This window comes from Oikopleura dioica, chromosome PAR, assembly GCF_907165135.1.
Source record: "Oikopleura dioica chromosome PAR, OKI2018_I68_1.0, whole genome shotgun sequence".
NCBI lineage: Eukaryota > Metazoa > Chordata > Appendicularia > Copelata > Oikopleuridae > Oikopleura > Oikopleura dioica.
The window spans coordinates 9367264-9394295 of NC_137293.1; the positions used below are offsets into that span (position 1 = coordinate 9367264).

The 27032-nt window shown below is 41.3% G+C and overlaps 5 protein-coding genes and 1 long non-coding RNA gene across 9 annotated transcripts; all 6 read left to right on the forward strand.

The window, feature by feature from the left end:
• The first annotated feature begins 635 nt into the window (after nt 1-635).
• Nucleotides 636-1456, forward strand: LOC145703940 (uncharacterized). Its single transcript, XR_014134397.1, has 3 exons — nt 636-946; nt 1008-1200; nt 1246-1456. It is a non-coding gene; the product is annotated as an uncharacterized LOC145703940 (long non-coding RNA).
• A 51-nt stretch (nt 1457-1507) lies between these two features.
• Nucleotides 1508-4175, forward strand: LOC145702844 (uncharacterized). 2 transcript variants are annotated; one of them, XM_081780129.1, is made up of 4 exons: nt 2420-2667; nt 2733-3392; nt 3443-3823; nt 3874-4175. In XM_081780129.1, the coding sequence occupies exons 3-4, from the start codon at nt 3468-3470 to the stop codon at nt 4040-4042; spliced, it is 525 nt and encodes a 174-aa protein (XP_081636255.1). In that variant the 5' UTR covers nt 2420-2667; nt 2733-3392; nt 3443-3467; the 3' UTR covers nt 4043-4175. The 2 variants fall into 2 exon arrangements, with proteins under 2 accessions (XP_081636254.1, XP_081636255.1); XM_081780128.1 differs by lacking the exons at nt 3443-3823; nt 3874-4175 and adding an exon at nt 1508-1635 and having other exon boundaries at nt 2415-2667; nt 2733-3374.
• Nucleotides 4176-5757: 1582 nt separating this feature from the next.
• On the forward strand, nt 5758-10694 carry LOC145705414 (ATP-dependent RNA helicase DDX1-like). 2 transcript variants are annotated; one of them, XM_081782882.1, is made up of 7 exons: nt 5758-7049; nt 7098-7186; nt 7237-7362; nt 7409-7654; nt 7811-7866; nt 10110-10309; nt 10368-10694. In XM_081782882.1, the coding sequence occupies exons 1-7, from the start codon at nt 5765-5767 to the stop codon at nt 10586-10588; spliced, it is 2223 nt and encodes a 740-aa protein (XP_081639008.1). In that variant the 5' UTR covers nt 5758-5764; the 3' UTR covers nt 10589-10694. The 2 variants fall into 2 exon arrangements, with proteins under 2 accessions (XP_081639008.1, XP_081639007.1); XM_081782881.1 differs by having other exon boundaries at nt 7811-7860; nt 10101-10309.
• Nucleotides 10695-10697: 3 nt separating this feature from the next.
• LOC145705419 (ADP-dependent glucokinase-like) lies at nt 10698-15095 on the forward strand. Its single transcript, XM_081782891.1, has 9 exons — nt 10698-11066; nt 11180-11322; nt 11863-11973; nt 12497-12608; nt 12885-12985; nt 13470-13722; nt 14103-14333; nt 14491-14581; nt 14629-15095. The coding sequence occupies exons 1-9, from the start codon at nt 10732-10734 to the stop codon at nt 14746-14748; spliced, it is 1497 nt and encodes a 498-aa protein (XP_081639017.1). The 5' UTR covers nt 10698-10731; the 3' UTR covers nt 14749-15095.
• Nucleotides 15096-15833: 738 nt separating this feature from the next.
• On the forward strand, nt 15834-21375 carry LOC145705412 (uncharacterized). The gene is made up of 15 exons (XM_081782877.1): nt 15834-16339; nt 16571-16677; nt 16718-16884; nt 17121-17210; nt 17260-17365; nt 17414-17514; nt 17561-17730; nt 17944-18189; nt 18240-18325; nt 18670-19216; nt 19344-19621; nt 19665-19870; nt 20206-20331; nt 20386-20575; nt 20621-21375. The coding sequence occupies exons 1-15, from the start codon at nt 16239-16241 to the stop codon at nt 20665-20667; spliced, it is 2568 nt and encodes an 855-aa protein (XP_081639003.1). The 5' UTR covers nt 15834-16238; the 3' UTR covers nt 20668-21375.
• An 86-nt stretch (nt 21376-21461) lies between these two features.
• On the forward strand, nt 21462-26947 carry LOC145705411 (uncharacterized). Of its 2 annotated transcripts, none has more exons than XM_081782875.1 (13): nt 21462-22302; nt 22642-24099; nt 24148-24258; nt 24300-24414; nt 24460-24552; nt 24603-24881; nt 24935-25054; nt 25097-25221; nt 25272-25651; nt 25703-26053; nt 26166-26411; nt 26473-26781; nt 26827-26947. In XM_081782875.1, the coding sequence occupies exons 1-13, from the start codon at nt 21541-21543 to the stop codon at nt 26840-26842; spliced, it is 4365 nt and encodes a 1454-aa protein (XP_081639001.1). In that variant the 5' UTR covers nt 21462-21540; the 3' UTR covers nt 26843-26947. The 2 variants fall into 2 exon arrangements, with proteins under 2 accessions (XP_081639001.1, XP_081639002.1); XM_081782876.1 differs by lacking the exon at nt 21462-22302 and adding an exon at nt 22357-22377.
• Nucleotides 26948-27032: the final 85 nt, after the last annotated feature.

Here is a 27032-nt window from a genome sequence, read left to right on the forward strand (position 1 = left end):
ATCTCGTCGAAGAGAACCTCCGATAAGACATTTTTGAAAGCAATTCTTGAAAAGGGAAAACGAGGGCGTGAGAAAGTTGGCGCACCCTAATTTGAACTTATGACTCATCGAAGGAGAGACTAACTCACGGCGAATTTAGCTTCTTTTTGCGAGAATATTCCAGAAGCTTTTTTCTAGGAGAAAATCGTCTTTACCGGCTATTCCTCGTCGAAATCTCATATTTTCGACCCTAAAATATTTTTTGAAACAATAATTGAAGAGAAAGGAAAGGAAGACCCCTTCTAAATATTGACCAGAAGAGGAAGAATTTTAGAGAAAACAATTTCTTCTCGAAAATTCGAGAAAATTTTAAGGGGCGTGTCTGGTTTTTTTGCTTGAAATCGACACATTTCAGAAGAGAAAATTTTCATCATTTTTTCTGATGCAAGAATCTTCAACACTGAGTCAAAGTGACAAATCCAGTCTTCTCAATAATCAATCATTCTTTCCATATTCTCAAAGTTCAGCGAAAAGCACCCCTCGGCACTTTGTCCGAGATGTTCTAAAATGTTCTTGATTCATATTCTAGTCATCCTTTCTTTCCGAGGCGCCGTGAAATTTATACAAAACATATTTCTTTTTCCTTTTATTGTTTTAAATTTGTCAATTCAAGTGAAACTTTTCAGAGTTTCGTCGAGGAGATTCGCGAAATCGGACTCACCGAAATGCCGCCGCTAATTCGAAAAGAAGAAATGTTTAGCTCCGATTCGGAGGACTTTTCGGACGATGAGGACTGGCACCCTTTGGTAGATCGGCATCGTCGGAGAGCAGTTCGTTTCATCGAGTCTGATTCTGAAGACGAACATGAATTTTCGCATGTCGAAATGATTCTTCATCTATTTGAAATCGCTCTGCAGGAGCTGGGCTCGGCAACCGGGTGGAAAACTTGACTACGGGTCCTGAAAAGGTTTTACTAAATAAGCGCTTTCGCCTAGAATAATATCTCACTATATTTCACACTGACTCAGGTTTTCTTCACATGTTGCCGAGCCCAGGCTAGGAGAATGTTGGTCGTCTTTTTTGGGGCCGAGAAGAAGATTCAGAGGATGACTATTCTACAGATTCCGAGTTTTCTGGCGAGGAGATGGAAGCAGATTCAGAAGAAGAAGAAGAGGGAGATTTGTTGGAGCATCTGGCGTCTTTGTTCGTCGAAGAGCGGAGGTTCTCTTTCAAGCGCGAGAAAAACGTTGATATTTGAAATTTTAGTGACGTAGACGAGGAGGAACACGATTCTGAAAAACAGGAAGAATTCGAAGAGCTACAGGACGAAAGAGAGAAAAATCGCCAGTAAAAGAAGACCTGTAAATTTTGCCCCTATTTTAGATTCACTGCCTTACTGGAAATGCCTTCACTACAGAAATATAACTGTTTTTATTTTGATTAAGAAAAATTCTTAATAAATTAAATTTAAAAAGAGTGTGCGCCTTTCTCAAAATAGATTTTTCTTGAATATCATTTCAAATCAAATTTCTTTCAGATTTTTAAAGTAGGGAATCTGAAATCGGGCTCTTCGAAAAATGCCGCCGCTTATTCCAAAAGAAGGAGAAGAGGAAGAATATTTTTCCGAATCAGATCTTTCCGAAGATGAGTGGCACCCTCTTGTTGGGTTGTAGGCGGTAACGTGGGATTTTAATCCTGTGCACACTCAAGTGCCTGATGTGGGATTTTTAATCCCACGTTCATGATTTCGTCGACGTGGGATTATAAAATCCCACATCAGGCACTCCGGTTGACGTGGGATTGAAAATCCCACATGACCGCATTTCAGGGGTCGATCGACGTGGGATTTTTTTCTGCTCAAAATTCAATGACACAAACAACTCTAGAACAAAATAAGACAAAAACTGCAGGACAAGGTACGCGACGGGCCAAAAATAAGCTTGTTTTTAGGGGTTTATCTCCATTCCTGCACGCCTAAGTTATGTTGTGTAAAATCAGGGATTTGTATGCGCTCCGCGCTTGATTTGAAAGAGAAACTCATCTTTGAGGTTAAAATCTTTCTCTATAATCGCGCATTTAGTCAAAACAGTTCGCTTTTCGGTTAACTCTTTTTCGTTGTACATCAAATTAGCTATTTGTGACGTAAAAACATCCATATTTACGTCCGAGCTGATGAAAGAGCCCGGGGAGACGGAATAATTGTAAAAATATTCTAGATGGATGACTCTTGTTGTTGTTAATTTGAGCAAAAAAATCCCACGTCGATCGACCCCCTGAAATGCGGTCATGTGGGATTTTCAATCCCACGTCCACCAGAGTGCTCGATGTGGGATTTTAAAATCCCACGTCAGTGAAATTAACAACGTGGGATTAAAAATCCCACATCAGGCACTTGAGTGTGCACAGGATTAAAATCCCACGTTACCGCATACCACCTCTTGTTGGTCATCACAGAGATATTCTCCCTGAAGAAGTCGATTTAGAAGAAGATTTGACTCAGATTGAAAGATATCAAACGATTGAGGATTTTATAGCGCAGGAAATTGCTGAAGAACGAAATTTCATTGAAAGAGCGCAACTTAATTCCTCTGAATCGGAGTCTGAAGAAGAGGTGTTGTATGAACAAAGCGATAGATTGCAAACCGAAGAGCAAGAGGAGGAAGAACGAAATAATCAAAATAGAGAAAGGTTCGGTTTCTATCGCAGAGCAACAAGAATCACTTTTCAAATGATAAGATGAAGCCCTGAATAAGAGTAGCACAGCTTCGGGAGATTGGAAACGAAGATCGTCCAAGAGGAAATCAGCAGATTACAGTAGATCAAGAAAATATGGAAAGAGAAGGAGCTGGTCGTCGTCGAGCTCATCGTCATCGGATCATCATGCTTCCACCCGACGAGTCTGATTCTGAAGAAGAATCGGAACTTCAAGAGCCAGAGGAAAAACGAATTCGCTTGGAAAATGAGGACGAAAAAGAAAATGATGCAGCGATCCAGCCAGATGCCGAAAGAACCATGAGCGAGTACCTGTAGATTCTTTTTCAGTTCAACTGCCCTTGACTGTATATCGACTGGAAAACAAAACTATTTTTATTTTAATAAAAAGGAACCATTTAACATTTTAAATCATCATAAACATTAAGCGCCTTGCTTTTTTTGCAAATAATGAAGCGAAATTTGAGAAAAATAAAAGGTTGAGTTCAAACAGTAAAGTTGAGAAAATCATCAGTTCTTTTCTTAGGTCTGAGAAGTTTTTATCCGGATTTTAATCCTAGGTTACAGGGAATATGAGTCTGTCAGACTTAAAAACACCGGTACAGCTCCGGCTTGAAAGCGAGAGAATTCGTTCTAGATAGGCCGGGTAACTTGTTTTTCCCCGCTCGCGATGTAGCTCACTCTGAAATTCTTGCTCTTAGGTGAGTTCCTCGGGTGATTTTTTAAGTTATAAAGTTGTTTTTTTTTCAAGCTCCGAGGAAAGAGAAAACGAGAAAATGCCCCCTCACCAGCCAGAAAAGATCAATTCTCTCTCCGACTCGGATGAATCTGATGTTGAAATGATGCACCCGCTTTTGGCTGCTGCTAATCGACAGAACCAGGAGGTTCTCGAGGAGGACGAAGAAGTCCATGAAGAGATGGAACTAGATTGGGAGCAACTCACTGATGTTGAAGACGATGACGAGTGGGAGGATATGGATGACGAAGATGAGGGAGATGCCGACGAGAATGCATATGATGAAGGAGAAGAGGAGGAAAATGATGGCGACGAGGACGAAATGGATGAAGAAAGTGAAGAGGAAGAAGAAGAGGAGGATCCTGAAGGGAGAGAGCGGAGCCGGAGGTGCTTAAGGTTGTGTTTCAATTTAGTTTTTTTTTCAGAAATTTTTACTGAACGTTCAGCAACGTTCTTAACTTTTCTGCGATCTTGGAGAATCAGATGCGTTCGATTCAAGAACGCTGCCAAGAGCTCGGCGAAATTCTCCACCGCCCTGACTACGACTCCGACGAGAGCTACAGCGAAGACGAAAGTGAAGATGAAATTGTTGCGAATCCAGAATTCTCAACTTGAAAGTTTCAAGTTGAAACTAAGCTTTAGAATTTAGTCTTTTATCAGTCAGAATTCTTTAATAAAGCATTTATTGAAAGTCAAAATGAACAGTTGTTTAATTCTCTTTACATGTTGTGGGTCGTTGAGTGATTCCTTATATCTGATAATCAGGTGGCGGGTTAGTTATGTTACTGGGAACTTCTTTTGAATTGGAGAAGTGGCTTTCGGAATCGAAACTGGCTCTTCTGGGAATATACCCAAGCTCGTCCCTTCTGCTTTTTTTCGAAGTGGCGTTGAGATAACACGCCAGGACGACAATAGACATAGCAAAAGCGACGATAATTATGTACAATAAGATTTTGGGGATATCGCTGTTGCAAGATTTTAGATTTAAAAGAATTGACGGTCTGACAAATTATCTTTCATCAATCTCGCTTCTCCTCTCTGATAAATAAATCAACAATAAATTCTTAAAATGTCGACATATAAATCTATAATACACAGTAATGGCGTTGCATCTAAAATCTTGTACCCTTGACAATACTCCTTTTCAGCTGTCAAACAAAACTCTTTCGAGCGGCCGACTTGATCCTCCGCGAATTGCTAAAACATTAACTTATTTTTGGCGAGCTAAAAAAAGCGGTTTATAGACATCGCAGCTTAAATTAAGTTAAACTGTGCTCTTATTGCATTAGTTAGGAAGCCCTTTCCTTGACAAAATTGAAAGTACTATGATTTGTCCAAGTCGTTTTTTTTCGGAATTTCGATTTGTTAAAATATAATTACAAAAATTAAAATTATTTCCTCCGCTAAAAAATTCGAACTCACCTTTATAGGTAAATCTTCCTCGCTTATACTGGAATCGTCCTGTATCTGAAAAAAGTCTTTAAAAATATTCCTGCCGCTGTTGCCTTCCATGCGAGGCGGAATATGCCTCGCTGATGGAATGCGTTCACAACAGCAGCAGAAAAATGGATGATCCGATTTAGAAATTAATTTTAATGTCCGAGTGGGATACTCTCAAGGATCTTAGTAGACTACTTACTGCATCCATTATGATCGTGCGTCCATCCAAAGATAATTCAATTGCTGTTTTTGAGCCCTTTAGTTGGTTCAACAGTATTTGTTAATTTTGAGAAGTCGAGATATAAAACAACATAAAAACATATCTTTAACATCTGATCAATATGCTAATATATTGGCGATGCCAATATCTATTTTTGCCACAGAGAAGGTCTTTTAATAGTTTTATAAGTCTACTGCGTCCCTTAATTGATGTGTTGCCCAATGTCCCGATTTCTTACTGTAAATATGAAATGATTGTTCTTTGATAAATTAATCAAATGCCTTCCTGAACCTTTTTCTTCGAATTAAGCTCGGAAGAACTCTTCTCTTCAATAATTTCTTAGGACGAGTCAGGAATCAAAAGAACAAGAGAAAGTGAAAGCTCGTCCTTTTCTAATCCGTTTAGGTAGCCGCGGCGAAAAAATAACCGCCAGAGCTGCGCGCCATCTGGCGAGATTGTCATAACTCACCTGATTCAATTATGCATTAAATTGTGGCTTCTCCACAAACATTTATGACTGTTGATTTCCCGCGGTTTCGCCAGATATAAAATTTATAGTTATTTACAACAAAGAACGCGTTTCATCAACTTTCAAGTGCTCTTTTGTCTCGCTCAAAATTCCTTTCATGTGTTATTCACTGAACTTTTTTCAATTTTTTGATGGTGTTTTTTAGAGAATGTCTTCGGCTTTTGCCGAACTTGGCGTTTGTGATGAGATCGTGCAAGGCCTCTACAAGATTGGATGGGCCCTTCCTACGGATATTCAAGCAGAAGCTGTTCCATTGATTCTTGGAGGAGGAGATGTTCTCATGGCGGCCGAAACAGGATCTGGCAAGACTGGAGCGTTCTGTCTCCCAGTCATTCAAATCGTGAACGAGACAAAGCAAGAGTCTGGCAAGCCACAAATAAAACGCTCCAAGCCTGCGGGGTCAGTGTCCTGCAAATTGAGCATGGAAGAGCGATCGGATATCGTGGCCGTTTCGCCCGACGGATTGCAAATGCAGTGCCGTGATTTCCGACTGTGGGGCGGTTGCCGATCGACTTGGGCGACTAAAGAAAACGCTGTTGCTTTTTACGAAGTGACATGCACCGACGAGGGATTGTCGAGATTCGGCTTTGGGACGATCACATGCGACTTGAACCTGGGAACGTGCCCTGAAGGTTTTGGCTTCGGCGGTACTGGAAAGAAATCCAATCGCCGACAATTTGACAGTTATGGGGAGCCCTTCGGACAAGGAGACATTATCGGTTGCTTGATAGATCGACAGAGGAACGAAATCAAGTATTTTAAAAATGGACGAGACCTTGGCGTCGCTTTTCAAATCCCGAATTCGATGAATAAAGAGCCGCTTTATGCCATTTGCTGCTTGAAAAACGCAGAAGTGGCAGTCAATTACGATGGCCCTTTCAAGCACCCTCCAGGGGGGAATTTCACTGCGTATGGGAAGATGGATGCTTCAGTTAGATTCGCTGCTGGAGCAGGACCTTCCGTCAAAACTGGTAATACAAAGGGCCTTCCTATGGCGATCATTCTTGAACCTTCCCGTGAGCTCGCCCAGCAGACTGAACAATGCATTGAAGACTTCTCTCAGTATCTTCCCTCTCCGTCTGTAAATTCAGTCTGCCTCGTCGGAGGCGGCGACTCGAGATACCAAAAGCAAATCGTTGAAGAAGGCGTCGACATCGTGGTTGGAACGCCCGGTCGATTGGAAGACTTTATTAATTCAGGCGTATTGAAACTGGACAACGTCAGGTTCTTGATCGTGGACGAGTGCGACGCGCTTCTCGCGCAGAATCAACAGCGACTCATCGAAAATATCCATCGAAAATGTCCTCACATCTCGCCCGAAGGTCGTCGTTTGCAGATGGTTGTCTGCTCAGCAACGCTGCACAATTTCAATGTAAAGAAACTGGCGCAGAAATTGATGAGCTTCCCGACTTGGGTAGATTTGAAAGGCGAAGGTAAGTTCATTTAGAAAAATTCTGCTTATAACTAACATTTTCATTCAGATTCTGTGCCGGATACAGTACATCACTGTGTGGCATTAGTTGATCCGACAGAAGATCGCTCCTGGTTTGATTTGTATCGAAACAAAAAGGTTTAGTTCTTGAGCACGCGATTAGCCGATGATCTACTTTTCTTCTTTAGGGAATTATCACAGACAGGGTGCATCAATCCGACCAAGTCTCGAATGCCGGCCAAAACTGCTCTGACGAAAGCGTTTCAGAAGGGATTAAAAAGCTCAAGGGCGAGTACGTCGTTAGAATTATCAAAGTAAGAGTTTCTTGCAGCAGAAAATAGTTTCAAATTCTCTTTCAAGGCGCATAAAATGGAGAAAGCGATAATTTTCTGCCGAACAAAATTGGATTGCGACAATTTGGAGCGACTCTTCATCAATAATTACGGCGGCGGGCCCTATTCCAAGGGAAACTCTGATTTCTCCTGCGTCTGCCTTCATTCAGATAGAAAACCCAATGAAAGAAAGGCGAATCTTGAGCGATTCAAGAGAGATGAAGTTAGGTTTCTTATTTGCACGGATGTTGCTGCTCGAGGAATCGACGTCAAGGTAAAATTTTTCATATAAAATATCGAGTACATCAAGGGGAATCTATGGAGATCGCTGGATGCCTGAAAGCGTTCTGAGAGATTTGAATGATTCTCGATGTGGTTTATAAACAGCTAGTTTAAATTCTGGTTCAAAAAGTTCACATCATTTTTGTAGGGCGTGCCTTATGTAATCAACGTAACAATGCCTGACGACAAAGCGAATTACCTCCACCGGGGGATTGGAAGGTGAGTCGGCCACCCAGACCAGATTTTTAAAAATGATAACAGCTGGAGCGTTCTCTCAGCACAACGCGGCTTATCAATCATCGCCCAGGGGAGCAAGTGACTGTAATCAGCATAGGAAATCGGTACTGTGCAGGGCAAAAGGGCCGCATTCGCAAATAAAAATCTGTTTTCAATGGAGCCTCCTTTCTCTAATCCGTCGTACCAAGAGATAAAAACTGCAGTTGCTGCCACTTACAGTCGATGTTCTTCTTCTCCTCCGGTCTTGTATAGTATCACATCAGGGCAACGAGCTCATAGCGCAAATTTTTGGCTTTGGCAAGGAAAAAATACTAATTATAATATGTATTCTTCTCAAAACAAAATATATAGAACCTCTTTCGTTCTATCGTGTGTACATAAATCTTGTAAAGCAAGCTATGTTTTCAAATGTTTAAATAATGATCTACTGATTGAATTCACTCAAGATTGTGGTGGTAAAAAACCTCGCCCTAAAAAACGCTATAAATTTAACTATTCTCATCCCGACTTCGCCAATGTAAATAATTATCAATTTGTAAAAATTAAAACTAAACATTCTGATCATTGTCCAAAAAGTCCATACCAATCATTGAAAAATATTTTCCGAGCTGAAAATACCAAACAATCTCTGTACTATTCGAAGGATCAAACTGATCTGACTTATTTTAGTTCTGAAATTTCTAAAATTTCTTCTCAGCGTTTACGCGGAGTTATTGATCTTACCCGGGAGAGTTGGAGTATTCAAAAAAAACTTTCGCAGCGAAAAGTGAATTGCAATGAAATTCCATTCGCTTATCGTACAATACCAATGTTTCCCGAGGATTTATCTTCATTTTTAAATCAAAGCGATATTCAAGAGCCATATCTTCAATATCAGTCTCCATCCATAACTGTATTTTATCTAGAGCGAGATCTTGAGCGCTTAGATATTGGCACTAGAATGTTAAATGGTCAAAGTTCAGTAATGCCCCTCGGCTGCGATGCAACCTTCAAAATTTGTCGATCTTTGAAATATTATCAACTCCTGACTATTTGTGAGTTTTGTCAAGATCCTGATGATCAGACAAAATATTTATCTGTTCCACTGATTTCCTGTCTGATGGTAGACAAATCCTATGAATGTTACGTTGAGTTTTTGACTTATCTGAAAAATACCTTCTTCTCTCGTTTTGGTTATGAGTTAAAAATCCCTAAAGTAATTGCCGATATGGAAGTCAATATCTTTAAAAGCTTTTATGATGTTTTCCAAAGTGAGTGTACTTGGTGTCATTTTCATTGCTTGCAAGCATGGCAGCGTAAGCTGAAATGTTTGACTAGGTCAAAACTTTGTAAGAATTCTACTGTAAAAAAAGCTTGGGATATCTGTAAAGGTCTTCCATTCATTCCGCGCCATTTGCTAAAATGTGCTTTTGATGAGCTTAGAACCTTTTGTGAACAACAAGAGGGGGTAACGCGAAAAAGTCTTTTGCTTTTTTGCGATTATCTTGATGTAATTAGATATTTTTAATTCATTAATTTAAATTTTATTAGGAACAATACTGGGAGAGTCAATCGAAGTGGAATCATTTTGAGCGCATTATGGTTGGTGATTATTGCCTAACCAACAATATGTGTGAAGTGAGTTTTGAAGCAATTATTATTTTATAAAATCTAAGGCCTATCACTCATCGTTGCACGACAAAAATGTGAGAGGCCGTAATTCCCTTCGAAGATGTGTTGAGACAATTTGGCAATTCAAAGTCAAAAACCTGAATCGAGTCTGCAACAATCAGTTACGTCGGCGAAAGAAGAAAGTTGCAAAAAGACACTATTGTCTTCGAAGATTGTTAGATTTGATTTTGGAACAGGAAGACGATTGGCTAGAAAGGTTTTTGTTTTGAGAAATCATTTAAATATTTTAAATAATTTAGCAATATTCTCAAAATCTGCTCTCAATTTGCTGACTTGGAAACAGATCTCATCGAATTTCCTTCAAAATATTGCGATCTTTGAATGTATAAATGTATATATCATATTTCAAATGTTGAAATATATCATCAAATTTCCAAATTCGAGTCAGTGTTCTCTTTGGCCGATGCAGATCTATATCACTCAGCAGGTAGCATTTGGCATTGTTGGTCTTTGAAGCTCCGAGCTGCTCATGCAGCTGTTATCATTTTTAAAAATCGGGTCTGGGTGGCCGACTCACCTTCCGATACCTCCCTCCACCGTATCGGCCGCGTTGGCCGCGCCGATTGTATGGGCCTAGCAATCTCCCTCGTGGCCAAACAAAGAGAGAAGGTTTGGTATCACTCCAATTGTAGGACCCGGGGAAACGGCTGCTTCAACACAAACGACATCAAACACGGTGGATGTACGATTTGGTACAACGAGATGGCACTTTTGGGCGAAGTAGAAGATCATTTGAAAGGTAAAAATAATATTATGGGAGTGCACTGGTTTTTGCAGAGTTGGATGTTTGAATTAAGACACGATTGAACACATTGACCCAAAAACGATGTTAGTTCCAGTGAACGAGTTCGACGGAAAAGTCGTTTATGGAAGGAAGAACATCGAGGGCTCCAACAACATCCTGACTGGGCACTACCGCGAGCTACTTCCTACGCTAAACGAGCTGAAGCGATTAGAAAAAAGTGCGCAGGGCTCGTTCATTGAACTCTGCACTCGTGGAACAAATATTTTTGCGTAGTCCTTGTTGTTGTCATTTTCTTCATTTGCGACATTTAACTGTACTGTTACTGATGGTAGATTAATTTTAAGTTCACACTTAACAGATAGAAAGTTCAATTATCCAAGTAACAAGTCAACCCTTTTTTTCAGAATTTTAGTCAAATGGGAGAATCGAAATCGACTCACTCAACAAGAAAAGACTCTTCCTTTCTTGGAAAGTCTTTCAAGAAATTCTCTCTTGGGGCGATTGTTGTCCTCTCCATCGCCGTTGGAATTCAGCTCTATCTTGGAACAAGAGTAACGAATGACGATGCAGTGCGACAGGAGAATATTCTAAAAGGACTTGAAGCGATTGAGAGAAGTTTTACGCTTCGATCTCCAGCTCCGTCGGTTTTTGTTGGATTCGGAAGCTGCGTTGACGTTTTCGCGAAAGCGATTCCGTTGTTCAAAAAGCTTGGCTTCGCGGAACCAAATGTGGAAAAAGAACATGGTGTTCTCAGGAACGCGGTTCAAAAATGACTCTATTGACTGTAACTTAGATATAGAATCAGAATTCTCTGAAGTGAATGACTTAGATTTACAGTTGGGTGGTTTTTCGATCGCGATAAAACAGAAAACAATCAGATCTTATGGAAGAATTCATGTTTTATTTCAAGAAAGGCGCAGCAGCAGAAAGATACGTATCAGACAGGGAACTTTTCGATAAACTAACAGAAACGGCGAAGCAGTCAGATGATGTCAAAATTGCGTTAGGTAACGATTACTTCTAAGATACAAAAGCATACGAAGCCTTCTGGCTTCAAAAAATCGTATTTACAAAAACTGGAACTGTTGAACCTTCTAATTCTCCGCGATAGAAAGCGTCAAACCTTTTAAATTCTTTCTCGCCGAGAAATTCGATGAATTTTTCGCGTTTTCTCCTTCCATTCCCAGTTCGTATTTCTTCCTCGGCGGTAGGGGGCTCTTGTTATCACCAGTTATCACTCTTCGGATTGCCCTCGTGATTTTCTTCTTTCTGAGTTTTTCTTCCTCGCTGAGTGGGACCTTTACGATTTTTGGACTGCTCATGGTGCTAGAATTCAACTCCATCCTTTTATTTTTCGACGCTAATTTTTATCGACTTTTTATTTTGGAAAATTTGGATCGAGGTTGATTTTATGCGGCGCGAGCAGCGCTCCACTCCCGGTGGCGCTGCTCCCTGCTCAGCTGGACGCCGACAGTAACAAAGCGGGGGCTTCTGTTTCTACCTTATCAACCTCGCAGATTTTGCGGCGCCGATAATTATCGTTTTAGGCGGAAATGCGCCTGTCATCGCTCAACGAATCGCGAAAAACGGCGGAAACGTCGTTTTAGGTGCGCAGAATGCAGCTGACCTACCAATCGATTCAAGGGTCGTTCCGTCAGGTAAAACGGGAACCAGGGTTGCTTTTGTTAACAAATTATATTTTTTGAAAATATATTGATATTTTATTGTTTCGACATAGTAATCCTCAATGTAAAAAGATATTTTTTCTAAAGAATAAGAACTTATTAATAAAAACTTCTTCAAATTTCAGCTATATTTGCAATACATAAATGATTAAATTTGAGTTCCCAGGAGATTGGGAAATCATTTTTTATTTTGTAAAATTGAGCGGTTTTCCGGTCGTGGCTGGATCCGGACAGAAAGTCAATTATCAGATCAATGTTTAGCTCAATCGGAAGTATTGTTTTTCATAAGCATAAAATCGCTTCAATTACCGGAAGTCGATTTTGAATACTTCCCACAATCCTCAATACAATACTATCCGTTCGAACGGCTAGGTATTGCGTTGATGATATAATTTTTATGGATTGATTTGGCATAATTATTCTTTTAAACTTGTATTAAAATGCGTAGATTCAAGAACTTTCTGGAAGATATTCTCGATCGTTAACTTTTTATTAGGCCCCTTTGTGGACTCGAGCGACATTCACTTGATCTTAGAATATGACAAGGATGAGAAGTTTGAAGAATCTTCCGCTAGCCGTGCGAATCGGTTCATCGTTCATTCTGATAGGTAACATTTTCTAACGACATTTAGCCATGATTCAAAATGCAAGCTGCATTATGCAACAGAAGCTTCCTTCGATAGCGATTATATCTATCAAGTAATGGTTTTTTATTGGTCGAAATCGATAAGATATTTTGAGGATGGCCAATCAGACGGCTTGATGAATATATTCATTATCCACTGAAGCAATTGTAGGATCTCAGTATTTTTCCACTAAATTCTTAAAATAATCATCGATTGTTTATTTATTTCTGACCTAGATTCCTCACCATGTGTTTTTAGGTACAATCCTGTCCTGGCAGGACTTCAAAGCTTCAGGAAAGCACTGGATGAGAGAAATTCTCCACCAGAAGGGCTCGTTATAGGAGGCCTGCAGATGATGGGTACGTAATAATGTTCGATTTCCGAATAAATCAGCGAAACAAAATACGTAAATTGAGAGGCTCTCAATTTGAAAGGAGGATTCCCTCCTTGAGTTTTTATTGAAAAAGATTCTTCTTTCGAGATCGTATCTTTATCAAATAGAATCTTAGGAAAATATGAGTCTCGCACAGTATATTATATGCCATGTGTGCGTTATGTAAGAACGCTTTCCACAGTTATAAATTTTGATTTTTGACATAAGTTTTGATAAATATAGACTTCTTAATTGTTGCTGCAGAAATTCTCAATAAAGATTTCTTTAAATCTTTTTTAACTGCGTATCTAACTAGAATCCATTCTTCTAAATTAAATGACTAGAAGAAGAACTCTTTTTCATAATAATGATTTGGTGCAACCATTAAACTCGTTTATCCAAAAGTAAAACTAATTTCTGGCGTCAATTTCCGCTTCTCCTTTTGATCTTGTCTTGATTCTCCCGTTTAGAGGGCTACGAATATCCAGAAAGGAAACGCGAAGAGCACTTTTCGTCGATCAAAGAGCTTCTTTCGAAAGTGGACGAGAGGACCAGGATCCATTTCGAGCTCGCATCATTCGTCGACGAGGAAATTCTTCAGAACATCAAAGAAAGCGTGATTCCATTTTCGGACTCGATCGGCATGAACGAGCAGGAATTGCCAAATCTGCTCAGTTTGATGAAGACTGGCAAAGCTATTTCCGTCTCTGATGCTTACCCAAGGTAATTTATCTTTCAAATTGCCAATTTAAATATTCCCAATCCGAAACTGGGAGACATAGAGGACAGATTAATAGCTTATTAGCGGATTAAAACAAGCTGCTGGGAAGAAAGTATGGATTTTTATACTTTGAATTAAATCAGAAGAATGTTATTAATCCTATAATTAAAGGGGTAAGTGTCTCTGGATCTATTAAAGATACAATTAAAGATAAAGCTTCACAAGTTTTGCGTGGGTATGACTTTAAGTTTCTCAAAAGGAAGTGACCAGCCCACGGATGATGACGTCCCATTTAAAAATAGAAAAAATGGCAAAGGAAAAAGTAGCGGAAACTAAGAAACTCGTTGAAATTCTCCGTTGTCATTCTTTCCACTAAATTCAGAATCGCCTCGGTCCTTGATCAGATGCGCGAGATCTACAAGCTCACGAAAGCTCAAAATTATCCTCGGCTATTATCACGCTTACACGTCCACAATATCGCGTTTCAAGCCATCGCGGTCCGGAAGAGCGCAGGCTGGAGGAAGACCATGACCGCGACGGCGATCTCCTCCTTGACGGCGCATAGACATGTCTGCCAGACAGACGATGTCGATTTGAAATACGCGGATGTTTTGTGAAGGGTTACTGAATCATCGGAATATGTTAAAAGCCGCGCGCGGCTTCTATTAGAGAATAAATAAGGATAATCAAAGAGCGACATTCAGCAAGTTTTAAAATTCTCTTAGAAAGCCGCAAGCGGCTTTTATCACGCAAAAAGTAAACCCTAGAAAGATGGACGAAAGCTTTAGTAAATCAATTCTTGGCCTGGCGGATGGCCGAATCCATCTGAATCCCGAGAAGCCTGTCTCCTGTTGGGAAGAGGTGAGACTGAAATAATTAACCCGTTGACGTCAAAACGCTCGTTTCAGACAATCGCAGGCGACGCGTTCAAAATCTGCGTGGCGCCAGTCCTTGTCTGCCGCAATGTCAAGCAAACTGCAGGTGGCGGGGATAATATTTCCGGTGCTGGGCTTTTGGTGCAACTTTAAACTACCCTGTCTACTGTTACAATTACTGTCACTTTTTTCGATTTCGTTCAACGTGGTGGCTTTTTTTTCTCTTCTAAAAATAATCAACTGACCGCCGCTGCAACTTATCGTTACTGTACTAAACAGATAAAAACAAACTTCGCTCTAAAAAAACTATCAAAGTATACAAAAAATCCATCCTGAAACAATCCATTCAAAACACCATCGCTCTCTTTCATCTTCTCCTACCAGTAGTTCCAGTTCACTTAACTTCTTCAACCAAACACTTCAACTTATTCAATTATTCTCTCTGTATGTATTTCTGCTTCAACTTCTATACAATATAATATACATGGAAAATACAGTTCATATTTAATATAACAATATACATTTTTACGCATGATTTATGCAAAAATATGATTAAGAAAAAACAAGGGCTTTTTGCTTGCAATTGAATTGCATTTATGCCTTGTTGAGTTTCGAAGGCAGGGTTAGTAGCAGGAGTAGTAGCTGGGAGAATTCACGGATCGACTGGGGAGAACTGGTCTACGTCTCAACAGAACACGTAAATCTCGACGCGCACGTCTTATACCCAGCTCCGGACACACAACCAATCTTATTTGATTAAAACGCACTTGAATTTTAACGAAAAGTTTGTTGATGATTAAATTTTTCAAGCACATTTCGGAAAAAGAAATTCTTTTGGTATTATTTTGGTATTATACCATTCGAAAATGGATTGCTCGATCCATAAATGACCGTCGATAAGGATCAGCTAGAGGCAGCTTAGAACGAAAACTAATAAGTTTATAATCAGTAAAATACAGACTATTGTTCAGGGAGTATGACTTCTTCAGAATTTTCTCAATTCGATATTGATTAATCGTTCGAGTATGTATAGAGGCACAAGAGAACCTTCAATTTTTTCAACTAGATTGCCATAATATGATGACTTATTTTGATATAAAAAGATATGCCGAAAAACAAGATTATGATTTTTAAATTTTGCATAAAAGGACGATGATCTTCTGATGGTCTTTTGGTTCGTTCTTGTCGATTAGCGTGAGTCATGCTGCTCGTCTTCTCCGTGGGTAATTGTGATGATCCGTGTTGTTTTATTTTCGACTCGATTTTTGGCTCGAAAATGGGGGCACGTGATTGGCCGCGCGCTGGACGTGATGTTTGGTGCTTTGACGTGGGCTGAGCCGGTGCGAGGCGCCGCTCTCGTTTGGTCTCAGCTCAGTCGCGCAGCTCGGCACGTGCCAAGCAACTTTGCCATAACCTTGGTTAGGTTAGCACTCGCCCAGCCGCAGCAACCGGTCGGTCACACGCACGTGACCCCCGGTCCGGTCCGATTCGGCCCGAAATTCGGACCTAAACGGCCCAGAGAGCAGAAGCCCGAGAGAGGCGCGTGCCTCCTAGATCATCGAATCTAGAGAAAAGAAAAAAAAAAGAAGAAGCTTCCGGTCGAGTCACGTACCGGCCGGTCCGAAGAGCGCGGTCCGATCTAAATGTCCGAGGAGGGCATCGACTCGTTCGTCGTCCGCCAATCAGGGGAAGAGTCTAAGCCCATTGTAACTCCTGAGTGCCAGAAAAAACAACGATCTGAACTGTAAGTCTTCTTTTCTGATACCGATACTTACTGCGCTTGTAATGGCAATTTCAATTCCCAGCACTTCATACTGTGACAGTATTAATTTAATTGAAAGCATACAATAAGAAAGAGAGCAGAGGAGCTCGAGATCCATTGATTTTTTATTTCTCAGCGCCTCTTCCTCTCGTTTATCGAATCTGATTTATATTCGCCTTAGATTATTATTAATTGAATAATAAATAATTTCAGCCTTTCAAAACTTCGCAAAGAACGATCAGCGCAAGCGGCAAAAGAACGTCGCGCGAATGAAAACCACGAATATGAAAAAATCAAGAAACTTCTCCCCATCGACGAAGGTTTCCAACTCTTGCCATTTCTCTTCTAAAGCGTTTTCAGTGGCTGCGAATAATCTGGACAAAGCAAGTGCAATTAGAATAACGATCGCGTTTCTGCGCTTATGCAAATTCGCGGGGAGTGGACTCACCGACTGGAATCTTCATTTCAAGGAGCCGCCATACGATGACGAGCAAATGCGACAACATCTTTGCAAATCTACTCTTCAGGTAGGCGCAGAATTGCTGCCGAATCTCCCAGATAAGCCGCTTGCGGCTTTTTGATCCATAAAATATATCTTGGCTCAGCAACTTGTCCTGAAAGCCTGAGTCAGGTTATGAAGAGCTTGAATGAAAGTGGCTTTTTAAAATAACTAAGCTGACTTTTTGTGGAGCTATTTTGTCGTTATGAAGAGCCGCACGCGGCTTTTTTCTCAATAAATTCCGCCTAATATTACGATTTTCAGACGATGGACGGTTTCCTGATGGTGATTTCTACCGACTGCAAGATCCTCTATCTCTCTGAAACTGTCCACGATCATCTCGGCCTGAGCTGGGTAATCTTGCATTATTCTGTTTCTTCCTGCTTAATTAAAACCCGTCTAGACGGATTATCCCGGCTCGGCTGTTAGCGAGCTGATTCCGCACCCAGAAGACCACCAGGAGCTCAAGTCGCTTTTGAGGGGTCTTCACAACTTGGCGCTCAAAGATGGTAGGAGTCCACTCTAGCGCTTTGTCGGGTGTTTAAGTCTGTCTCTAGAAAACACGACGGACTATGTCAACATCGTCCTCCGCTTCAAAAGTCAAAAAGAAAAGCGCAACACTGGTTTGACCAAGGGAAAACTCGCCTATCCAACAAAGGTGAAACGAACAAATGGAAAAAGGGAAGATTATGAATTGAATTTAGGCCTGTCAAGTGGTCGGTTACTTGCGGTATTCGGAGCATGAGAACGCGCGGGGCCTCGTCTGCGCGGTTTACCCACTTATGTTGACAAACGTCCGGGATATGCCCCTTCCGCCAAATAGTTTCTACGTTCTTACGGATGACAAATTTGTGGTCACCAAAGTCGACAGGAGGTAAGTTGATAGATACCAAAGCGCATTCTACGCCCTAGAATCTAGGGGAGAGCCTTGCGAATCTTCCTGCAGGCTTTTCTCCTGGAATTAAAAAAGCGCCACCCTTACTTTATCTTGTCAAAATAAGGTCACGCCCATTATCCACTCTGTACTAAAATTAATGGATTCACATCCTTACCTTTCCATTTTCTGTCTGACTTTTCTCTTTGTTAGCGTTTCGACATATATCGAACTGGAGCAAGAAGACATGATCGACGTGTCAATCTATAGCATGATCCACCCGGATGACGTGGATACCCTTATCGAAACGCACAACCAATTCCTGCAGAAATCCCAGGGCGCGACCCGCTACTATCGCTGGCTGCAACGCAATAATGGTTATGTCTGGTGCAAATCCACGCTTTTGCTAGTTCAAAAGAAAGAAAGAGAGCTTATACTCTGGATTAACCAAGTTATCAGGTAAACATATATTTAGAAAAGTTATTTTTATAATTAACTAATTTATTAAGCGATCGACCAACTGACCCGTCTAATGGAATTGATCTTTTTCAACGATTCCCGGCCGATTTTAAGACTTCCAAAAACTCTTCACAAGGTAATTATTCAAAGAAGACTCTAAAAGTACACTCTATTGTGTCGAAAAGCCGCTTGCTACTTTTTAGAAATAGAAAATTTTCTCCCTAAAGGTCCCAACCGGCTCTTATCGAATTATATAACAAATAATCGCGGTTGTTCGCAAATTGCTTCAGTTTCTAATAAGGGTTAAATAGCAGTATTAGACGACATATATCTTTCGACTTAGGCACACTTTGGTAGCCTGGGGGCACGTTGTGTCTAGTTTGCAGAAAATACTCCGGAATTTTTAATTGGCTTTTTATCCCAAACACTTTCGACTGTGTTTGTGTGGCGGAATAGAATTTATTCACTTTTCTTCTGTAGCAATGAGCGACGCTAACTTGCTGAGCATCGACCAGGGGGAGATCTTTGAAGTAGAGCAAATTCAACAAGACACGAAGACGGAGACGAGCGGTTATCACGGCCCGGTCGACCCGGGTTTCGAAACCGGCGAAAGAGTTTCGATAAGTCCGCAGAATAAAACGCAGGTCTTTCCGAAAGAATATTCTCCAGGAAGCTCGCCGGAGAGAATCGGCGATTCGGAGTCGATAATCCTCCAAGAAGCTAGCGCAGAATCGAGCAGAAATCAACAAGGATTAACCTCCGAAAATCTCCAGCACAACATCGCCAAGTCTCCTAATCTAGCCATCGTCGAAGAAGACGAGAAAAACATCGCGACTTACAACCGACCGCCGAACAGTGACATTTCCAGCATCATGAGGCAGCGTAATTCCTCTTCGAATCCCCACGAAGGGCATCATAGTAGCACGCCGATTGTTCAGCTACCAAAGATGAAGAAACGCATTCCTTCCGAGCCCTTCAAAAGACCAGTTGTTATTATGCAACCGCCTGCATTGAGAAACGAGCCCATGTAAGTTTTTAATAGAAAAAAGTGGTTAAATCGTTAAAAATTTTAAGTTGAAAAGCCGCTATTAAGTTTTAGAGCTGCATGCGGCTTTCGCACATTAGGATAATCTGATTGATATATTTTGTCTTAGTGGAACAAAGCATCACTTCAAAGACCGCGGCGATTCTTCCCAGCCGAACGAAAAGTACCGAAAATCAGAAGATGGAACAAAACTTCCTCGTCCAAAGTTCAAACATCCAAGCAACCGACCACGGGAAACTCTTCGTTCCTCCCTGGATGAGCGAAATCCGGCGAATCAGACCTTCGAGGGGAACGAAAGTGGCAAGTACTCGCCGCAAAAGGTGCGCTTGCCGCAGAACAAACGCCCCGAGCAGCTGAATATTGCTGTCCATCCTCAAGATCCACAAGGTTTTCTGGTTTTTCCTCTCTTTTTGTTCATTGGGGTTTTCAGTGTTAAATCAAGTAGCGGCTGGACCGGGGCTGCACTTCGTCACGCCGAACGGGCAAGAAGTGAGCTACCACACTGGCGAGAGCGGCGTGTTGCCCGTCTCGACGATCCCATTCTACCCCTCCACAACGCATGTCCAGCGCAACGTCGAACAGCGCCAGAATGATAAAGTTATTTACTACGTGCCATGTCATCGTGAGACTGATGAGGTGAGAGCCAGACTGATCGGAGTAAATCTCTTCCGGCTGCGAAATTTTTTACGTTTTTTTACTATTGAAAATATTTGAAAGATTTTGAAAGACTCTTGATTAGGTTACAAATAGGAATTCTCATTCGTCCTTTTTCATCCTTTCTATCAAAAGATTAAAAACAGGAAATTGAAATTTTCACCTAATTTCCCACCTAATTAAAATTGCCCGCGGCGAAACAAAACAAATTCAATCCTTTTTAGTTGAAACGCTTGAATAACCAATCATTGCATCCCATACTGATATGCAAAAAGAGAAAACCTTTATCTAACTGTATCTGACTGAAACTGTTTCAGGAAAACAAGCCCAAATACGTCCATGTTCCCGAATTGCCCATCATGGTCAATCGAAACGGGCGGCTAGAGCCCGAAGTCGCCGATCAAAATCAAAGCCCAAATCAACAACCGGTTCAACCGCATACTGTAAGTGTGCCGCTCTTTTAATTTTTGAACGAAAAAATTCACGAATTTTTACAGCCAAGCGCACCGGCAGTTCAACACGTGATGTACCTGGCAAGTCCAAGTTCGACGCAAGCTGGTTATATCCAACACGCGCCCTCGCCCTTCATAGGAATTCCTTATATCACCCAAACTCCTCAACATGCCCAGCAGACTGCCCCTGCCGTGGTACTCGTTCCCCAGCCAGCCAATAGCCACAATTTCAACGGTAAGCACCTTCTGTAAGAACACTCAGCAAACATATCTCTTCCAGGCCAACATCTTCAGCTTATCCCTGGACCGGCTCCAATAGGAAATTAAACGCAAAAATGCATACAAAGAAAACACAAAAAGAAAGCACAATAATGAAGCTCTCGCGAAAAACATCAAAAAATACTGAGCCTAGGCGAATATTTTAAAAAATTCATCTCTTTCTTTAGTAGCCCGTTTCTTGACCACATTCCGCCATTGCCTTTTCCTGTTTGTTAATACTGTTCCACCTGTTTTTAGTTCCAAGAGGGGAAACTTTATTCATATTCGTTAATTTGCTTTTCAATTTATTATCTTTTCCTTGAAAACTTTCAACAATACTTTATCTTCATTTCTTTTGAAATCGGCTTTTCGATTTTTGAAAGAATTACTGTAGCTACTAGCTGTAACTTTGTTACAGTAATTAGCTTTTTATCAGCTTATTATTTAACTTAAATACCCAACTTACCAACTTTTACCAAAAAAGTTCAACTGTTTTATAATCTGGCCATTAGTTCCTGCTATAGTTCCAAAAAACAACAACAACGATGAAATGTATCGTCTATTGAGTTCCAAAGTGTTTGAACCTAAGGTCGGGAATCTGTATTTTAAACCTGAGTCAGGGTCTTGAAGAGCTCAAAGGCGGCTTTTCGTGTGAGCTCTTCAAATCCGTGAGTCAGCTTGACGAGCCGAACTTTGAGCCAACACGGCTCAGCTCAGGTGGCTCAGAATGCTCCCTTGCTGAGTTGGGGAGATTGAGCCATTTCTTCCACCCATGCATTTTTCAAAGCAGACAGACTTGTAGACAGAGGAATGCGTGGGCGGATGTCTGCACAGAGATTGACTGCAATTTTTTGACCTCCTGACCATGACATTGTTTCTTTAGAAATTCAAGAGCCTTATTTTGAGAAAAATAAGAGGTAAATCGATGAGCTTTTGACGAAAATGGGGGAACAGTTGGAGAAAGATCTCGCCTCGTACCAGGCGATCGCCCGAAAACTCTGCAACTTGACCGAGGATGATGACAAAGCGCTATTGACAAAGTCGATTGTCAAACTTGTCCACTACCTTAGATCGATCGACCAAGACGACACAACTCGTCGCGATGCCCTGGCCGTGGCGATCCATTGCATTGGAAAATCCTGCTTCATGGAGAGCGACGATCTGGTCGTGCGCGCCGCTACCGCCGGAGCGATGGTCCACGCCTTCCGAATTTACGTCCCGAACTTTCCTCCCTTTTGCCTCACAGACACAGCCACAGTCGACGAAGAACGTGTCCTAGATTCGCTGAACTTCCTTGTCGATCTCTTCCCCCACGCAAATGACGAAGAAGCGAACAAGAAAATCGGCTACGCGATCGAGTACATCAACACGATTCAACTGTTCAACTGCGTTTTCAAACTCGAGGGAGAGGACATTGGCGAAAACGAATTCATCGACAAGGCGATTAAGAACATCATCGAATGCAAGATGAAAGACCCGGGCAAGCGAAAAGTGCTCTCCAACATTCTCCGAGAGCTTATCATCGTCAGCGAGCACGAAGACTTTAATGTCATCGATGTGATGCTCTCGTACCTGATCACCGGCGTCCCGAATTACAACAAAAACGCGGCTCAAGTCGTTAAAGACGCGTTTTCCGAAAGCGGAGAGCACTTTGCCGACATTCTAGCTCTCTTCTTCAACACTGTCTTCGTTCAATTCGACAAGGTAAGCTTCCATTTTTTAGGATTACTGGTTTCACTAAAATTTCAAAATCAGGAACTGAAAAATATGCTGTTTCAGGTGATTCGATCGAGTCTTAGAGAGTGATTATGTGACTAACAGACTTTGTGATTATATTCATATTGAATCAATATTATTGATCATTTTTAAGAACACAATAAATATGAATTCTGTTTTTTAAATCAATCAATCGTCAAGTGTCAATCGTATCTTGTAAAAATATACGTGACTTTATTTATAATATCGTAACTTTCTTGGTTCAAAATCATCTGATTTTAATACTTACCTTTTCCGGTCTTTTAAAATCTAAATTGATCTGTTCAGATCCCGATCAAAGTCGCCAACAAATGGCACGAAGTGCTCCTCACTCTCTTCAAAATCGACCACAATCTGATTTCCAAAGAAACCGTCAAACATGTCCTCGAACTTGTCCATTCAAACACAACTAAAGTCGCAGAACGATCAAAGGCCCTTTCGTGTGTCTGCGAGCTCTATTCTTCAGAAAAGCTGCCTTCCGAAATCAAAAACTTGATAATCAAAGCCCTGTCCCACCCAGTCGATGACCCGAAAGTTCGCGAAATGGTTGTCAAAAAGTGCTCCGATGTTCTGCTCAAAAATGGGCCGGACGAAAAAATTCTCAAACTTGTGCTCAACTTCTACAACGATGTAAAGGATAATGTCCGCGAAACCGTCGCTGAACGACTGCAAGCGATCATGAGCTCTTCCGTCGACTTTATAACAGAAGAATCGGTAAAAATACTGAGTACAGTGAGTACAGATCGAGTGTCACTGAAAGTCCGACTTGCTGGAATCAGAAGCATCGCCCATGTCTACAAAACACATCGTTCTCAATCACATTTACCACTGATGAAAGAGTTGCTCCGCCAGTTACTGAAGGTTTACTGGTCTTTTGCGATGTCAAAAGGTTCGAAAGGGGAGCTGACGGATTCAGAAGAATCTGGGCGAATTGAAATTATGATGGCTTTTCAAACCGTCATCGTTGGAGGCGATTCCGTGGACGCAGAAGAGCGAGCCGTCAATATGACGAACATCTGGCTGGACGATGACCCGCAGATCGAAAAAATCATCCGACGGATGCTTCTGGAGTTGTACTCGATGCGAAAGCCGTTTGAGCGCTCTTTGGAAATGATAATGGACCAGTCTGTCGAAGAAGGGCCGATTGAAGAATCGATCAAGTCATCTCTGAACGCTACTTGTGTCAAAGCTAAGGATAGTATGAACGAGTCGCTGATGAAAGTAATGCTCCAGAATGATAATCTCCTCGACATCGGCAGAAAAATGACGTACCTTGAAATGAGCGTCAAGCAACGAGTAAAATCACAGAAGAAATTTATCGACTCGGTTCGATCAGCAGATTCAACTATCAATTTGACTGCGCTTTCCGAGCTTTGCAAACGATCGACCGACTGCATCATGGAGCCAAAAACTGTGATCAAGCTTTTCAAACTGCACTCAAACTCAACCGAAGAAGCGAAAAAAGAGCGCATACTGAATTTGATTTATTACTTTTCAACCACTCACGAATACTCTTTTGCGAATCTCGAAGTCTTTGAGGTCGTTGTGGGCATCCTCGAAAAGGGCGATACAGTCAAAGAGATGCTCTTGCTGCTCAAGAATATCGGAAGTTTGTTGAACCAGGTCTACGAGGGTCGAAAACAAGCTGAAGAGGATGAAAACGCGGAACTGGATCTTTCGATTCTCAATCGATTCTGCAGCGTTCTGGAAGATTTGATACAAGGCGATGATTACAAATTGTCCAAGGTACGTACCCTCTCTCAATTACTGTAGTTATCACACATTATTCTATAGTTAGCTATTGCGGCAATGATTTCAATCGGCAACGAAGGCGATATCTGTGTAAAATCGACTCAGAAAATTCTTCAAAGACTATCTGGAAACGCTATTCGAAAGATCAAATCGGTTTGTCAGACCATTGATCTCGATTCTTAAACCAATTTTAGTGCTTAAATTCTGGAGACTATGACAATGAGTTCAATAAAGCGGCCCTGATTCTTGGCTGCGTGATGGCGGATACTACGAGCGCAAGTCGTGGCCAGTTTTTGCATATATTTGAAGGTACTCTTCCTTGATTTCAGTTATTAAATTGATAAAACAAAATAGACTTTGTGGTCGGTAAAAACTTACAAATGCCTCCGGAAAATGCCGCAGCCTTCATCAAATGCTGCGAGAGACATTTGCGATTCATTTTGCAAGGTAAAGCCTTATTTAAAATTTCTTACAGTAACCTTAATCCAAAAATTCAGAGAGAACTACTAATTGTGACCGCCTGATCCAATTCATCTCCCAGCAGCTTCATCGAAACAAGGGTGAGGCGAAAACAGCCGCTACAGTCGCCCTATTCCGGCTATCAACTTACAAGGCCGCTCGATCCAGCTTGAGTGGAAACGATATTCGCCAAATTTCATTCGAGCTGGCTAAAATGAAAGCAAAAGCCCTCAAGTACATTGGAAACAAGAGTGTTCCGCTCATGTGGATTTCTATCCTGATCATATTGGAGTTTGATAACGATTCTGCGTGGGTTGGTATGTTTGCTCATTTTTTTTTTCAGGGAAAGAGATTAACTGTCTTCTTCTAGCGAAAATTCAGCAAGTCGTAAAGCTTTACAGAGAGCAAATTACGAATGACATCACGAATGAGCCTGAAACAGTTCTTGTTTACGTCATCGATCTCTTACAGATGTCATTTACTCTGCAAGGTAATTGTTCAACTATAAGCCTTTTGTTCGAAATCAATTTAGAGCTGAAAAGTCCAGAAGGTCAAGGAAAGCTGGAAGACATCCAGGACCGTCTGCGTATTTTCATTTCTGCGTTCACTTCTCCGCCGTCGTATGGTCTGCGTAAAACTGAAAGCGATCGAAAAAAGGTAGATTTGTTAGCATTCAAATTCAGAAAATTAAACTTGTCGAATTCTAGCTTTGGTCTCAATTTTCTCGCTCGTACGGAATTCTTTACGGGATCGCGCAAGTCTGTCGCCGCCATCTTTTAACCATCGGTTGTACGACGATCAAAGTCACTGAGAAAACTTACACCGTTTGTGAGATCATCATGCAAGAAATTCGCCGTCAATCGGCAGAATCAAAGATGAGCATTGATCATTTTCTTCCGAACGAAATGTTGAGGCTGTTTTCCAAGAAACTCTTCAGCATCGCAAAGACCAAAGAAGGCAGAGTCATCAACAACGATCAATCACAGTATATGCCCGAGTATTTGGTCTACGCAACTCAGGGCACGAGCGCGGGCAAGAGAAAGCAGCCGAAGGATATTGAAAAGATGAAGCTGGATGATCATGATAGGTAATTTTTTAACTAAAAAGAAATATGGGGTTCTAATCGCTTTTGTTTCAGCGATGAAAACAGAGAGGAGGAAGAGAATCGAGAAGAAGAACAAATCATTCCCAAAGAAACCAAAACTCGATCTGGCCGTTCTGTCCGTCGAAGGATCATCGATGGAACAGAAGAAGACGAGAAGAACAAGAGTCAAAATGCTGAAAAGAGTCAGAACGCCTCCACTGTTTCTGAAGAGTCCGACATCTCTACTGTTTCCAGAAACTCGTCGCGAAACTCTGACCGAAGCCGAAGCAGATCTCCGGTAAAGAAAGCTACGCCCAAAGCTAAGGAGCCTGTGCGATCAAAAAGAAATGCTAAGAAGAAGGAAGAAGCGGAGGAAGAAGCATCGGCAGATACGTCACAGGGAGAGTTTCAGATTTAATTATAGCTTATTTGAATTGTCATTGTCATAAATTTGTCATAATTTATGCTTCCTCCTTTGTAGCTTTCATACTTTTGTAAAAACTCGTGAACAGGATAGTATGGAGGTTGATTCTGCAAACGAGGATGGAATGATGTCACCTCCTACTCGAAGACCACGAAGAACGACTTCGAAGCCAGAGCTGGTTATCAAGGCGAAATCTAAGAGAAAGACTATGGGAGGAAGAAGAAAGCTCCCAAGTTCTCAAGAAACCGAGACGGAATCGGAAGCGGAAAAAACTCCCAAAAAGGCCGCCAGAAAGGTTCCAGATAAGAAGGAAAATAAAGAGAACTTGGGCGGAAAAAGGTACAAAGAGAGCTTTTGTAGCGATTTCTTGTTTGAGACTCTAACTAAGAGTTATTTTTAGTCAACGAAAGAAGACGATAAACTTAGACACCTCCCAGTCATCGCAAGATGAAGAAAGTCCGAAGCGAGGAAGACGAACTCGACTGGAAGAAAAAAAGATCGATGATAGCAATGTGACTAACAATCGACGAAAACGCAAGCCAGCGTCTTCCCAGTCAAGCCAGGAATCAGACTCTGGCTCAGTTTCTTCAAGACGCTCTTCTTCACGCATTGCCTCTCAAAGCACCGATTCTCAGTCGCCAAAGAAAGTAAGAGCTCCTCCAAAGAAGCAAAAGACCCTTACTAAACCACCCGCGAAGGCGCAGCGAAGGTAAAACAAAAAGTAATAACTAAATAATTAAAAAAAATTCAATAGGTCCCTGAGAAAATGAAGAGGTCAACTTAGGATTCTGCCACTCATATGTAACCGCCTTTCTCCACATTCCATTTTCTGCACATTTTAAGCACTGCCCAAATATATAATAATTAAAATTCAACACATTCTTTGAAATTACTCAATTAATGAAAATATACTTGAGTTTACTTGTTTCTTGCTTTATTCGGGGGATGTCAAGTTTGCAG